Source organism: Maylandia zebra, linkage group LG15 (genome assembly GCF_041146795.1).
Source record: "Maylandia zebra isolate NMK-2024a linkage group LG15, Mzebra_GT3a, whole genome shotgun sequence".
Taxonomy (NCBI): domain Eukaryota; kingdom Metazoa; phylum Chordata; class Actinopteri; order Cichliformes; family Cichlidae; genus Maylandia; species Maylandia zebra.
In genome coordinates, this window is record NC_135181.1 from 6650110 (window position 1) to 6665721 (window position 15612).

Genomic DNA, 15612 nt, shown 5'->3' on the forward strand with positions numbered 1-15612 from the left:
AAGTGTTAGCAAAACAGCATGTCTTTGGCTCAATTGGCTTGCCCTGTGAACACATATTTAACATGAAACTAAGTCAAATATCCAGGTCAGCCTGTGCTTTGTCGCCCTGCTCTCTTCCTTGTCATACATCGTTTGAATTTGTTGGAGGATGAAACATTCTGTCTTAGCAAATATAAAGTCCTCAGTTTAGAGAAAGCTAATGACAACAAGCAGCGTTCTCGGCTCTGGTGACGAGAGAGCATGTAGCTCTCGGTTAGTCCCTCTCCAATTGAATGACCCAAGCTGGCAAGCTAACGATCTCTAGTATCTAAATTAGACCAAGAATGAACGCCAACCTGAGTGAAACAACGATTATTAACAGGTACCTGTTTTTATAAAAAACATTCATCACAAACTCCAATTCTTTTTATATTCATCATTTCCTGCAAATATGATGCAACATTCTCTATTTCTGTTGGTTTTACATGTCAAATTCAATGTATTGAATGTATTCTTTATGTGACAGAATTTAGTTTGAGCGACCACTGAATACAGAATAAAGAATGAGGAAAAGCTGCCAGATGCCAAAAAATGCTAATCGAGGGTTGTTGTTTTTTTCTAGTATCAGAAAATGTAATGCAGTTGCAGAAATGGGACTGACAAAAAACCCATACACTACTGGATTATGTTTTAAATTAGTATTTTTAATGAAAACGTGTGCACTATGAGCATTAATCATGCAAATTGCTTTTGCCCAGTGCTGTAGACAAGTGAGACTGAGTGGAGTAAGAGAGGAACACTGCTAATTTTAGTGCAAGTAAACACATGAAAATTCAGACACGAGATATCAACAGAACTCAGCAACGACACACTGCAGTGTCTCTAATATTACATGCAGTCAATCTCACAGGAACACACACACTGAGAGGACTAAGTCATATATTCACTTAAGTGTTTTAAAGCTTCACACTTTCCTCTCCTCTTATGGCAAATATCGTAATGCAACCAGTGACCCGGAGTTTCTTCCACAGTAAGTGTGCGTAATTATTTACAGCTCTTGTATCAGTTTACACTGAAGCTGCTAACAGCTTGTGTGGTACTCGCCTGTAGTTTTTAACTCAGTCTCTGTTACATTGCTGGGATGATATAAGATTCTTGTTCTTAACATGTCAGCAGGCAGAGGTGGGGTTAATGCAAAGTTTAATCACGTAGGCTTGTGAGACAGAGGCTGTTTAAATCCTGAAAGTCAACACAGAGGTGTAGTCGTTGATTTTAGAGGCTGAGGAAACACGTCTGGCTAGATTTGAGCCTACTAGTCAATATCCACATGATATGTGAACTGCCTACTATGCATGAAATGGTTTGACTTTGACACCACTGTTACACAGCTCCGTGCAAAGTTTTTACACTTGATCTGTTTGTGGAGATTAAATAAATGGTATGTAACATGTTAAATATTCAGCTTAAGAAGTACTATTAGACATACTTTGTCACATTTGAAAGACTCAAGGCAGGCCGGCTGCTTTATCTCAATGCTTTTGACTCAAGGACAAGTGTGCCCCAACAATCAGACACAAAGGAGAATCTTTTGTCTTTAAACAAACCTGGAGCGGATCTTTAGGTTTCTGTAGTAATAGTGCCAGAGATGTCATACCAATAATAGTTACTACTGCGCCAGGTGCTGTATCACCTGTTATCCTGACCTGTTGTACCTTTGCATGAACATGAATGTCTGGGAGGCTTTGGCTCATGTCCAAATTCAATTACACATTTCTAAATTTTATTTTGTCGGCAGGCTGAATAGATCGAGACGCTCTTTTCAGTCCCAGTCAGTTAGAGCCAAACTACACACACACACTGCCATGCATGCATTGTGTTCATTTTAGTCAGGGTTGTCATGGCAACAGCTATTCAATGAAATGTCAATGCATTCAGGCAAACTGACACACATACACGCACACACACACTGTAAACACACGCTCTTCGATGAAGGGCTGCCGTGCTACTTTCCGCACATATTAGGGATCAATTTTGTGCTCCTGTCAAGAAAAGGGAAAACAGGTCAGCGGGGGTTTGCTGACCCTGTTGTAATGTTTGTGGCAGTCTCGAGGAGTCAACAATTCAACACTTAAAGAAAGGTGGCAGCAAACAGAGTCCTGAATGTGAGTCAAAAGAGAGGAAAATAGGAATGAATGTGAGAAAATAGTTGGGATTTGAAGGCTATTTTTAGATGGAAGTATAACAAATAAACACGGCGAGAGTAGGGAGGAGTATGAATCCCATGAGATATGCCCACTAGATCAGAGGGGGAGGAAATGTGGGGAGGGGGAAGGCTCTCCCTTGGTTATTTGGTGAATTGAGCTCAGGTATGTTCCTTATAACTGATGTTTTCCGCATGTCACCAAATCTTTTTCCTCATAGTGACTTTCACTTTATTGCTTTCTACATATTCTACTTTTTCTTGAAATCAGCTCCTGACGTTCTGCTGCGTTTGAATCAAACCACTGAACTGATGAGTAAACAGCTGTGTGTGAATGCCGGGGTGCGGACGCGTGTGACTAAATGTCTTTCAAAGCCTTATGTAGCAGTATTAATTTGTTGACAGCCGCTCATTATATCTGTATTTGTGTGTGCGCGTGTATCAGTCTGGCGGCGGCGGTGGGCTTTGTTATGTAGTGGCGATGAGCGTATCTGTGTGTCATTAGCTACCAGATGTTAGATAATGTGACAAAGTGGAGGAATTAGATGGAGAAGGCAGAACAGAAGGCAGAAACACCCTTCCATTAGCTAATGAGCTGCAAACCCGGTCAATGTCTGCTTAGAAATACACACACAGCGAGACCACCGGCTTCATCACACACCTGAGAATGTGTGGGTGAACTGTGCACACATTAAAGTGAGTCAGACTCAGCTCTGCTGCTTTGTTGTCATTTAAATTCATATTTTAGTTTTCTTGTTTTGGGATTTTTTGCTACAGATTTAACTAAATGTGAAATGCCTTTAAATGTATAAAATCCTTTTTTTAAAGTTTCAATTTGGATAAATCTACAAGTACTATGCTGTCAGCTCCAGGAGCTTAATTCAGCTCTTTCATACACTTTTGTAGTAAGAAAAAACCCATTTCTAAATAACATATTAAAAGAAAAAAAATGCAATTTGTGTCCAATCATCAATTTGTGATGATTAGTTATGGATTTGTGTATCATGTGATTCCCATAACATGAGCTTTGTATGAAAATGACACATGTTGAGTGTGTCCTCAGTGAGGATGTGTCTACCTGCTGTGATGATGTAGCTGCATGGACTTTATTAACACCTGGCAGACTGAGCCCGTGTGCTTCTTACTGTAACACAATGTGTGAGTGGGGTCTTATTCTTAGCACGTTTCTCACACATTTATGGAAGTAGTCAGGAAAATACAAGCAGGGAGACTATTTTTTTCACTCCTCTGAGTTTTCTGATCTAATTCATGTAGTATTTCTTTTTTCTTTTTGCCTTTACATTTGTACACCTCGTCTTGTGAGTTTGCTGACTGTTTGCACCTGAGCCCCAAACCAAATCAAAAACCAGGTGAAATTAGAGGGAATTAGAAAAGGAAAGAAAAAGAAAGTGTGATTTATCTTACCAAGTCCAGGTATGAAGGTATTCAGAAAAAGACAGATGACCGCCAAGGGGAAAGGCATAGTGGGAATTGCAGCTCTCAGGGGGCCTTTCTTCTCCCTGACCTCCACCACCACTCCTCCACCTGCTGTAGGGCCCCCGGACATGGCTTTAGTCCCCAGATTATCATCTGTTTTGACACGCCCCTGCTCCGTTCCTCCGTCTTTCTGCGCCATCTCTCTTTTCTCTTTAGATTAAAAGCAGCTTCAGGTGAGTGGGTGAGATTTGTTTCCCCTGGATTAGGATTTAGATGAGGGCAAAAATAAATGTCAAAAATAGTTGTATCCACAGAGGATTAGCTAAATATTCAGCAGTTCATGTCATCAGCTGGCTCTCCACTCACAGCTTATGACACATTCACTGGCAAATAAACAGGAGCAGCAACAAGCTAGAAATGTGAATTTGTGGCAAAAAGGGTTAAACTGTTTATAGAAAAGCAATGCATATTTAATTTTATTTGAGATGAGAGATTCGTCTGAAAAAGTAAATTTAAATCAGGGAAAAAAGTCTCAAACAAAGCAGAAGTTTCAAAATCCTGCAACTGTGAGTCCTTAAAAAGCACTGTGTCCATCATCAGAAGTCAGTGACATCGTCTGTTTGTTCCCATACATGTCCAGCATGTCCTTAAGGAAGCCTCCTTAAAATATTTTCAACATCTTCAGTAAAGTCCTCAAACTATGTGCTGCAATTTCTTATTTTCTTTCTTTCTTTCTCTTTTTTCTTTCTTTTTCTTTCTTTCTTCAGTAAAATCCTGCTAATCCTACACACCTCTCCAAGACAGAGAGCAGACAGCGCACACACCGACCCCCGTTTTTCTACTACGTCTCTCTCTCTCCCTCTCCCTGTTTTCTCTCCCTCTGTCCCCCTCCATTTAAAGGAACAGTGCCATCATTTGCTGCCTCTGAATGAAGTCGATCCATAAAGCTAATGCAAGAAATTACACACTGTTGCTTAAATTATCTTGCATGATGACCCTAAAGAAAACCTTTGCACGATTTTCCTGCAGCTTAATTCCAATCCAACTGATTACAGCCCAGTCCTTTTTGTTTACATTTATTTAATGTGTTCACACATCTCCACGAGCGCTTTATGTGAGCGTCAGATAATGGTTGAGAGAAGACACACATTTACAAATGTCCCCAGTCTGTAATATAGATAATTACAACTGATGGATTGTGTAATGATTGTGTAATTGCAGCGCTCATTTTCAAAGCTACCTGCTGTTCTTTCCCGTGAATACACAGCTGGGTTTACAGCAGGTTTACAAAACCGAGAAAGAAAGGAGAAGGACGGGAAGCTGAGACAAAGCAGATGAGGGATGAAAAAAAGAAGAAAACTCAACAGTGGAGAGCGAGCTCAGACGAAGAGACAATCACTGTCAGTATTTTCAGCTATGTAATAGCTGAAATACTGACATACCACCCCCCCACTCCTCCCCTGACTTCCACTTAATCCCCCATATCTCACTTTTCAACTTCTCTTCCTCATCTTCTTCACCACTTCTCCAGTCTGCTCGCGCGAGCTTTATTTAAACACAGTTACAAATCTGCGAAAGCCTGAAATTAATCTCGGTCTCAGTTTTCATCTCTCTCTCTCCCTCTACATCTCTCTCTCTCTCATTTCTGTTTGGTTTCCTAGCAACCCAGGAAGCTGAAGGTAATTATACAAAAGATATTGATCTCTACTTTGTGGTCCCTCTCTATCCCCCTCCTATTTTTCCCATCTCTCCCACTAATTTCAGTTCAATCCCTACTTTTAATTTCCTCTCATCTCTGAATCACGGGCGGTGCTGTAACTGCCGACTCGGCTGTAGTTTTCTCTTTTGTTTTGGTTATGCAAAGCGGCATTATTATGTGTCTGAAAGTCCAGGACTCTCAGAAATCTGGACCGATGAACTCAGTCATCGTTGGATTGTTGAGCCAAAGGCATGTGGTGTATGCTTATTACCATGACAACATTACAGGAAAAGTAATACAGTGTTTTAAAAAAACAAAAAACATTTCATAATTTATTTACAGTGAGCCAATTGTAATCAAAAACAATTTCTCATTGTAAGAAAAATGTACATTTGAGCTACAACAGTTTAATACTACTGTTTGGATTCAGGTTATAAGGATATTCTGGCAGTTATACTCCAGTCTCTATAAATAGCTTGATGCAGATTTGTTGGCGCATCCGTGATATGAATTTCTGGTTCCACCACATCCCAAAGGTGCTCTATTGGATTGAGATCCAATTACCAGGGAGGGCATTTGAGTGCAGTAAACTCATGTTAAAGAAACCATTGTTGGATAATTTGAGATTTGCAACATGATGTGTTATCCTGCTGGAAGCAGCCATCAGAAGATGGGTACGCTGTGGTCATAAAAGGATGGATGTGGTCAGCAATACTAACCAAGTAGGCTTATTGCAGTGCAGTAGGGCCCAAAGGGTGCCAAGAAAATATCCTCAACCACCACCAGCCTGAACTTCGTGCTTTTATGTTGTTTAAACTAAATTCTGACACTTACCACCCAAATGTCACTGAAGGAATCATGAGTCATCAAACCAGACAATGTTTTTCCAGTTTTCTATTGTGACATCTGACATAAACAAGTCATTTTCACCCAGAGAGCTGCTACTCATTGGATATTCTCTCTTTGTGAGGCCATGCTCTGCAAACCCTCCAGACGGTTGTGTTGGAAATCCCAGCAAATACTCACCAGTCCATCTGGCACCAACAACAATGCCACATCAAATAAGATGTTCACCGTTCTTTCCCATTCTTATGTTCAGTTTAAATTTTAGCAGGTCACCATGACCATGTCTGCGTGCCTAAATGCATTGAATTGCTGGTATGTGATTGACTGATTAGGTATTTACATTAACAAGGAGTTGTGGTATCTAATAAAGCAGTCAGTGGCTTACACTCACACTACTGATGTAGTTTGGTTTGTTATCTTTCTTTAATTATAACAATAAATTAGCCTTCTTACAGTTCTTTTGTTTCTTACATCCCACAGCTGCATGACTCCTGTCATAGTTGAGATTGGGGAAAAACCAAACAGGGAGATGGTGAAAGCCGGTCATGGGTCATTAATCGCTACAGGAGTCGTGGTCACTTTGGCCTGTCGCTAGCTAAATCATAACACTGCATCAGCCACACAAACACTGTTTTTGAACATTTACTTTCCCATTAGTATATTGCATTCAAAATGTAAAGTAGTTTGCAATAAATAGCATTTTCCTCGCAACCAACAGGACATTATTTCACAAGTGCTCTTTATTTTTATAGCTAAAGTAGGTGTTCAGTAGCCATCTTAAAATGCCATTTTGGCTTTTAAAAGTTACACCAGGAGCTCAGAAAGATGTAGCTTTCTCATTTATCACTTCTCAAATGTAGCTGTTTGAGAAGTGATAAATGACCAACCTCAGACGGGTGATTTACAGTCTAATTTCCCTGCTGAGCACGTTAATAACCTTCTAATTGAGGGTGTCTGCAAGTAATACTTAACAGTGTGTGTATAAAATCTGCTTTGGAGGATGTCAGTTGTTTGTTTGTTTGTTTGTTTGCTATCATTTGTCTCTCTTTTTTCATTTTCATGTACCTGCAGCACACCCTGGTGTGTGTGTGTGTGGGGGGGGGTGCATAGGCTTGCCACATGCAGTCACACTTTTGTCATGAACAAATGCTGCTTGAACATTCAGCTGTGTGGACCTTGACTTCTTTGTATATCTGTTTTGCTGCACACACACACACACACACACACACACACACACACACACACACACACACACACACGCACACACACACACACACAGAGTTTTGTTCTCTCAGGGTTTAATTTATGTTGATCCCATCTGTCAGGAAAAGCTGACATGACACACCAGCTATTTATACACGCCTCTATCTTCATGTGTGTTCCATGCATGTGTGCACATGCACGTGTGTGCGCTGCTGCCGCTGATGGCATCCCATTGTGTTCCTCACCTCAGACCGGATCACCACGGTGACTGTACACACTCTTTTCTCCCACCTTTCATCTCCATCCTTCGGCTGACTGGCTGGCTTTTATGTCTCCATGTTTTCCTTCTGTTTGCGTCTCTTAGTCGCCCATAACGCTGCACGAATTCCTCATTCAAGTGTATCACAGTGGATTGAGTTTTCACTCAGCTTTTAATGAACAAACATTCTTTTATTGTTTGGGTGAAACAGCAGGAACGTGCTGCAAAGATAGGCACACTGTGTTCAGCCCAAGGTTACCATTTTATGACTGTCATACCTCAGTGCGAGTTAGACTGCACTATTTTGTGCACAGAAGGCCGGGAAACATTCTGATGAAGTCTTGGAGACAAAATAGTGAGTGACATTTTACCTCAAACAACATTTCATTCAAAAAACCCCACAGATTGCATATAAAAATCAGGTGGACCTGCAGTAAAACATACCCTTCTTGATTCATGGTTTATTTAAAACTACATGGAGCCATAATTTACAAAACGAACATGTGTTTTACTTAGGAACTTGAAACTAGACATGATTCTGTCATGGAAATCAGTGCATGGGCTCTCTGTCTGTGAACACAGTTCACTGTGCCATCCACAAGTGGAGGTTATTTATCTAAATTTCAGGAGCGAGACCACACCTCATACACTCTTCTTCCAGTTCTCTGTCTATATATGCTTCCTGCACTACAACCCATTGTTCTCATTTGCGTGTCCCAGGCACACCTCCTCCTTTTAATGCATTTCCTTCTCATTAGTACGTGGGGATCCACCTGCCAGTCCCCTCTGAGGCCTTCCCCAGACCACAGCATCAGTTCACTGATGTTACAGGTTGTTGTGGAAATAAGGGGATGCTGCACAGACATGACCCAGGCCCAACTTTTTGACATGTGTTGTTGCCATCAAGGTACAAAATAAACCACTTTCTCAGTTTATAACAATATGATTATAATTATTATCCATCCATTCATTCATTCATTCATTCATTCATTCATTCATTCATTCATTCATTCTCTGCCGCTTATCCTTTTCAGGGTTTTCATTAAAACTTTAGAGAGCCTCCGAGGTTTTCTGCAATTGGAGGTTATAGATTTGCAGTTTGGGATAGCGAGCAGGTAAATAATTAAAGTGCGCCATGCTGATAAATATCAGCCATTTTTCTGTGCTGTAACTTTGCATTTTCCTGATGTCTGGTACTTTAACTCTAATTTCACTTGTGTAAAATTCACCACTGGTGATTGCAGAACTTGAGGCTGTCTACTTCTTGCCCTACTTTCTACAGGTAGGTCAAGCTGACAGACCTGCTTCATGCAAATTTGACAGGGCATCTCCATAACTCCCTCCTTGGCCCCTTGAATGAGGATTTTATTACCATGACAAAAGCCATGTGAGGCGTGGTTTAAATATAGCACTGATTAACAAAGCTGTTCAGCCATTTATCCCCTAATACGCTGAGCTCTTGTGCTGCCGATTCATTAGTTTGGTGTTTTGAAAACCATCATCGCAATTGCAAAGAAGGAGCACTCGAGCTGGCCCGCGTCCCTTCTGTTTTTCCCTTATTAATATGTAAAATTATTCAGCAAGGTCCTTCAAAATCTAATCACGCCATCTCTCCTGACGGGTCACCTGTGGCGTCAATAAGGCACGCGTTGTGAGCTTTTATGGAGCAATCAGATCGTACGCTCAGAAGGCTGCGCGCACTCGTGAAGAAACATTAGGGCATGGAAATAAAAATCTGGGTCTGAAACTATTTAAGGAAAATCTGGCCGGTGATGTCACTGCGCTGATGTCATCTGAGGCGTCATTCTGGGGCAAAGGGAGAATTTCAGGTCATCTTGTTTTGAAAAATTACAGAGATTTGACAGAAAAGTAAGACCGTTTTGCTTTAGTTTGTAGCTGCCCAGTGTTGTTGTTGTTATTGTTTTTTTTAAATGTCTTCTTATTGAATCGTCTTTCATTTCAGTGTTATTTAACGATAGAAACCTCTGCAGAAGCTTGTAGCTGATGCAATCCTCATAACCCAGATGAGATTAAACAATTCGTTGTTTGCCACAGTTCATTTAGAGAAGGAGAAATTCAGCAGCGGTTATGAAAGGTTTTTAGCCTTGCCAAAGAAATAAAATAGAGAATAGAGCGACATCTGCTGGCCACAGAGATACATCACAGCCAGAAATAATATCTTATTACAAGATTAAAAGAAAGGGTTAAAAGAAAGTTTGTAAAAATAGCAATGACAATAATAATTCCGAAGTAATGTAATTGACTTTTTTTACTGTGTGCATTTAGTTTTATTCTTTGTGGTTCTTTTTTCTTTTCTTTTCCTTTTTAAAATTTCCTGTGGCTTCATCAACCAGAAACCACATCACACTTTGATGCTTCACTTTTACTGGAGGCAATGCAGTGTGTATTAACCCAGCGAATGCAGGATTTCATTCTTTTAGATTAAAGTTCGGATTTCACAATAGAAGCAAACAAAAACAAGCTGTAGAATAAATTTCATTTTATTTTTTTATTTTTTTATTTTGCATTTTCAGTATATGTTTTGCTGTACAATAGCTTATACACAGACAAATAAAAGAAAATCAATCTGAAGATTTGATGGTTTGAAAATAGATTCATACACCAAGAGATCTGCTTGGTTATACTGTTATTAAAATGTTCATTTCACACTCGGTTATGCTGATCTTGGGGTGGTGGCATTCTTCGACTGGATGGATTCAATGATTTTCTTTACCCACTGCATGGTTGGATCAGCACAGAGTTGTTTATCACCCACCGTCTTTAAGCTAAAACAGAGACAAAAAATTAATGATACTGACAACTTGTATATATTTTTTTAAATATATCTGTAAGCATACTAGATATGTACTAGTCTGCTTATTTTGAACTCTGGAGTCACTTACAGCACGCCTTCCATTGCACACCGTTTGTCTGTGTATTCGAAGCTCGTCACTCTGTTGGCTGGAAAACGTTTGTGGAGGAACTGAAAACAGCATTTTTCCGGACCGAATGTGCCTGAAAACATTATAGAGATATAAAGAACTATTAAAAGAAATCCAAGTGGAAAATTATGTCACTATATCACCGTAAAATTGTTTTTACAGTTGGCTGTTTTGTGTGTCTGTGAACTTTTCAAAATCACAGGACTATGATTGTTGCAGTAATGTTGTGTTAAGAGGCCTCAGTTCAGTTTGTCTGTATTTTTAAGAATAACAATGTCTTTCATTTTAGCTTTTGTTCATCTAAGACTTCTTTTTTAAATCGGTTCCTTTTTTGGCCTTTCAGCAAACACGATCACGCTTAATTAAAAAAAAGTTCAAATGACCAAATTTTGACTTTTGAAAGACAGAAAAGGAGGAGCAATTTGCCCTTTACGAGAAAAATAAGGAGCATGCAGTCATCTTACTGTCAGACGTAACGAGAGACGACAAAAGAACGATGCAGGCCATCAGAATGACGGGGTTCTTCATCATCATCATCTTCTTCTTTGGTGTTGTTGTCCTGCTTGTCTCTGTTTTTCTCTTCAGTCTGCTTGCTCACCTGCACAGCTCGGTGTCTGTCTTCTTTCACACAGCCCCTCTCCCTTTTATTAAGCTGATATCATATGCATGTGTACGCGTGTGCACATACGTGCATGCGTCTCTGTGCAGAACATGTACAAGGTAGCAGAACAAGTTCCATTACAAAAATATATGAGTTGCAACTCATGCAACATGCAAACAAAGTGCGGTTATGTGGTCAGCAGGGGAAAGAAGAATCGGGGGAGGAGGGCAAATGATGCTGTGGTTGAAACCTGTTTCTCTGAAATTGAAAACACAACTTCTCCACCTGAGTCACCTAATGTTGCTGTATGTGTGAGCGTATCTGTACTTGAGCATATGCATAATTGTGCATTCTGCAGATGCATTGCGGTTTTAAGCTTGTCTCATTGTTACAAGATAAGATAAGATGAGTTAAAATAAAATAAGATAAAATTACACATATTTGGGTATAAATGTGTCAGGAAAAATGTCTTAAATAAGTTGTTTCCCGGCCTGATCAAATTTATAGTGTATTTTTTAAGAGTGGCTCTCTTTCAAACGAAAAAAAAAAAATCAGGTTTTGCAACCACAACCTGTCTGCCAGCGGCTTTGTAGATTTTCTGACCGTAGTTACATCTATTAGAAAGCCTTTTTCTGGCTTATTCACAGCATTTATGACTAAACTGATGCTAATGCAAACTCTTGCTTTGAAATCCAAACACCGGCAGCACTTTATAATAATGCCACACTATTGAGCATTACTACAGTATTAGTAAGTGGTTAATTCATCATTTATAAAGCATTACTCCACTTTCTCATGCGATTTATAAATATAGATATATTATTATGACTATGATTATGACTAAGATTGTGATTATTACTAGCAGTGATGTAGTAATAGTGATAGCTGTACATGGTGTAACCCTTACAAATGGATAAACATATCTGTATTCATAACTGGCACACTAAGGAGAAGTAATTAAGCACTTACTAACACCTTACTAATATCTTACTAATACTTAATAGTGTGACATTATTATAAAGCAGCATCGGATATAAACACTGTTAGGGTGGAGATGAGTGCTGTGGGATTGAAAGGTATGCACAAGAATGGGTTTGTGATTCTAAAATGTTCCGGATTTTGTACTCGTATCCTGTTCTTAGAAGTTGTTAATGTGTTTTAAAGGTTTTTCAGAGATAACAGGAAACGATGGGATACATATGTTGTAGTTCCTGGTCCCCACTTTACTAACCTTTAAACCACAGGAAGTCCACTGCTCTCTACTGAGATAGCAGCACAGTTTAGGCAATAAATAGCCACCGAAACTCCAAAGTAGGTCAATATCAAACAGCTGCTATGACACACGAGACAAGATCATAATGGAGGTGGTTTTAATGTGTGAAGGAAATTTTAATATCAGGCCAGCATCAGCAAATCACATCTCTGCCAAGTCATATTACTAATTGTTTGATTTTTATCTCAATATTTGGTGATCACATGCTGATGTTATCGGTGTGTCTGAGCTGTTTGCACAATAAAAATGTGGTTTGGGGTTTGTATTTGTACAATATGTTTAGATACTTTGTTTCTTTCAGTATGTATAGATAAAGATAAAATATCGAGAGGGAAAATCTGAATATATTTATTATAATTTTAATGAGTTGGGGATGGAAACAAATTTTAAAAAAAGAAAAAAGAAAACCCCCCATGAGGCTGACTTCAGCAGAACTGCACCCTACACTAGCTCGAACTGAAACCTGTGGTTTGAAACAGGCAGGAGTGCATTTTAATATAAATGCATACATGTGCATGTGTGAAACCCAGTAGAGTAACACATCTGCTTCGACAATAGAATTTCACTTATTTGTAACCACCATGGGGGAAATTTTACTGTCATGTATCTAGTCACTGGATCAAAGTTAGAAGGCCTCAAGAGGGTTTGTTGTAGATGTACATATAAAGCTTGTGACCAGTAAAAACATAAGACATAAATATAAAATGGCTTTAGATGATGTCCTGTTGTTGTAGACGAAATACAGTCATAAACATTTCAGACTTTTCATTTCAGTCTTTGATGACTCAGGAACGGTTCAAAGTCTAGTTTCTATTTTTTTGGTGACGGTGCAGAAAGGTTTTGTTCCTCAGGAAAGAACTGAAAACCTGCACAAGACATGACATGACATGATATTCGAGACCAGCGAGGTTTTAACGGAAAGTCTGAAGCGGAAAGCCCGCTTGCAGATTGGATTGAAGAGGCGGGACTTGCCAGCACCACAGGTAATGAACACCACAGGTTGTGCTATCTTAACCTCGGAGTTTTCCCCTATGATTTGGTGACAGGAAAAGTCCCCATGTTCAAAGTTCACCTGAGAACAGATTTAAGTGATTTAGCCGATTCAAAGTTAAAGTGTGTGACATGATGTAACGTAACGCCATTAACGTATTACCTCGTTAGGCATCTTTTAAGTTCTGTATGATAAATTTAAAGCAAACTCAGGTTGTGTCTTATTCTGATGTTTGCAAAAGTCACCTTTTTTCTGTATCTAGCATTGAAATTTCAGCTAGATTACCTAAAAACTACCATATTTCATGAACATGATGGTACTATAAACAAATAGATTTTATGAATTTTGATAGAGTGCTAGATTGCTTTTATTTTAAAACTGAAAAAAGGTGTCAGTCTTGCAAGATGAATCCACTCTCTAGGGGATAAACAAAGAAAAGAAGAGGTTTAATGGAAGCGTCGCAAAGAATAATGCATGGATACTTATAGGAAAAGAAGAGGAATGACTGATTACAACCCAGACATGAAAAAAGATGCTAAATGGGTAAAAGCAGAGTGAAGCAAAGCCAGTGGTTTTCTGCTGAGAAAGAAGAATATAGTAAATGACAAACACAGGGACAGATGCAGGAAATCACAACATGAGTAAGGTGCTGAGTCGCCATATTTCAACATTTTGACACCGATGTCAAACATCCTGCTCTGAATTATCTGTGGGTTCTCAGTTGGCCTGAGATACAAATTATTTTCAGAGAAGCAAACCACCAAACGACACACACCAAATTCAGTTTTTACCACTACATTGCTGTATTATACACCGACACAGTCAAACACCAGCGACACACCAGGACTTAAAAACAATCCAGGACTCCTTTGGCTTCCTGGAACATGAATTAATTTTGTTCCAAACTGGAACATGAATTTATTTTTTTATCCAAACGAAAGCGATTGATTAAAAAAAATTATCTGTATTAAAAAATGTAATTAAAACAACAACAACAAAAAAAAAACAGATGAATGTGTAGTTTCATTGTTGGGGTTTTTACCTCACATTACAACTTGGCTTCAGGCAACTGCTGTTGTGATTTGACGTTATATAAATAAAACTGGATTGAATTAAATATATAAACGCCTATCTTAAAAATAAGATGTGTTGCTGACCATTAGGTGGCAGTGGGGATATGTAGAGAGGTGTTTTTTCTTTGCTCTTTTACATTTTTACGCAGCTCACAGTGCTGTCCAAAAGTCCGGACCCACCCCTCATTTCTTTATACTTTTCTTCCAAGAAGCCAAACTTTCTATTGCTCAAGTGCTCTTGGGCAACAGTTCTTCAGGTTTTCTGAAGGCCTTTCAAAGTTTGTCTTTGGACATTGGCTAATTTTTCACTCATTTCCAGTCCAGTCCCTCCAACTAAAGACTGACCTGTAAATCATTCAAACGTCAAAACGGCAACAAACTGAAGGGATCAACCGATGTTGTGTCTGCACATAACAGATAACTTATCAAAGAACCAATTTTACATTGTATTTGTTAGTAGTAGCAAAATATAAAGAAACAAGTCTTGATAAATAATTATCACTCAGGTAAGGAAATCCCTGAAATTTGATTATGTTCATCTGGATGTCGTGTTTTAAGTGGGAGAAACATTTTGGCACTAACCCGACTTCTTCACTGTTAGCTGACTCCACGTTTCCCCAACCTTATAAAAGGCACAATGACTGAAACTAGCACTACTGACTAACAATGGTATTTATCTTAAAAATAAATACAAGACCGTATTTACTTTTAAGGGTATTTTGTATAATTTCATTTTTTTTCTATTTTAAAAGGTACTTTAAGAAATGTTTAGTGCAGTAAAAAAAAAAGTTCTGTTATTTACATTATTGAAACTCATTTTAATATACTTGTCATAATTTGACGTAGTGTTATTATTTTTAGTACAATATATTTTTTTCTATGTGGATCTAGTATATTTGTAGAATTCATTTAGTTGTTTAGTAAAACAAACAATGACAATTTAAAAAATAGTGTTTTTTTAAACAGAAAATAAATGTATTCAGAAAAGTTGTACATTTATTCAAATTGTTATGTCTATAAACAGTTATAACCTGTTACTGTAATGCAATACAATAATATAATACAAATAAAAGTTTGAAAAATAAAATAATGAAAATTTAATGAAAATG

General features: G+C 38.6%; 2 protein-coding genes across 3 annotated transcripts in view; both read right to left on the bottom strand.

Moving 5' to 3' along the window:
• stum (stum, mechanosensory transduction mediator homolog) overlaps window positions 1–4443 on the bottom strand; it is a 57210-nt gene extending 52767 nt beyond the window's left edge. For both annotated transcript variants that reach the window (XM_076873764.1, XM_076873763.1), the window contains exon 1: window positions 3605–4443. In XM_076873764.1, the coding sequence (XP_076729879.1) occupies window positions 3605–3815 (211 nt within the window). In that variant the 5' untranslated portion in view covers window positions 3816–4443. The remainder of the gene's footprint in view (window positions 1–3604) is intronic.
• Window positions 4444–10113: 5670 nt separating this feature from the next.
• On the bottom strand, window positions 10114–11174 carry LOC101483430 (monocyte chemotactic protein 1B). The gene is made up of 3 exons (XM_004542025.4): window positions 11030–11174; window positions 10527–10638; window positions 10114–10409 (listed from the first exon to the last, which is right to left on the bottom strand). Exons 1-3 carry the CDS (start codon window positions 11100–11102, stop codon window positions 10298–10300), a joined length of 297 nt encoding a protein of 98 aa, XP_004542082.1. The 5' UTR covers window positions 11103–11174; the 3' UTR covers window positions 10114–10297.
• Window positions 11175–15612: the final 4438 nt, after the last annotated feature.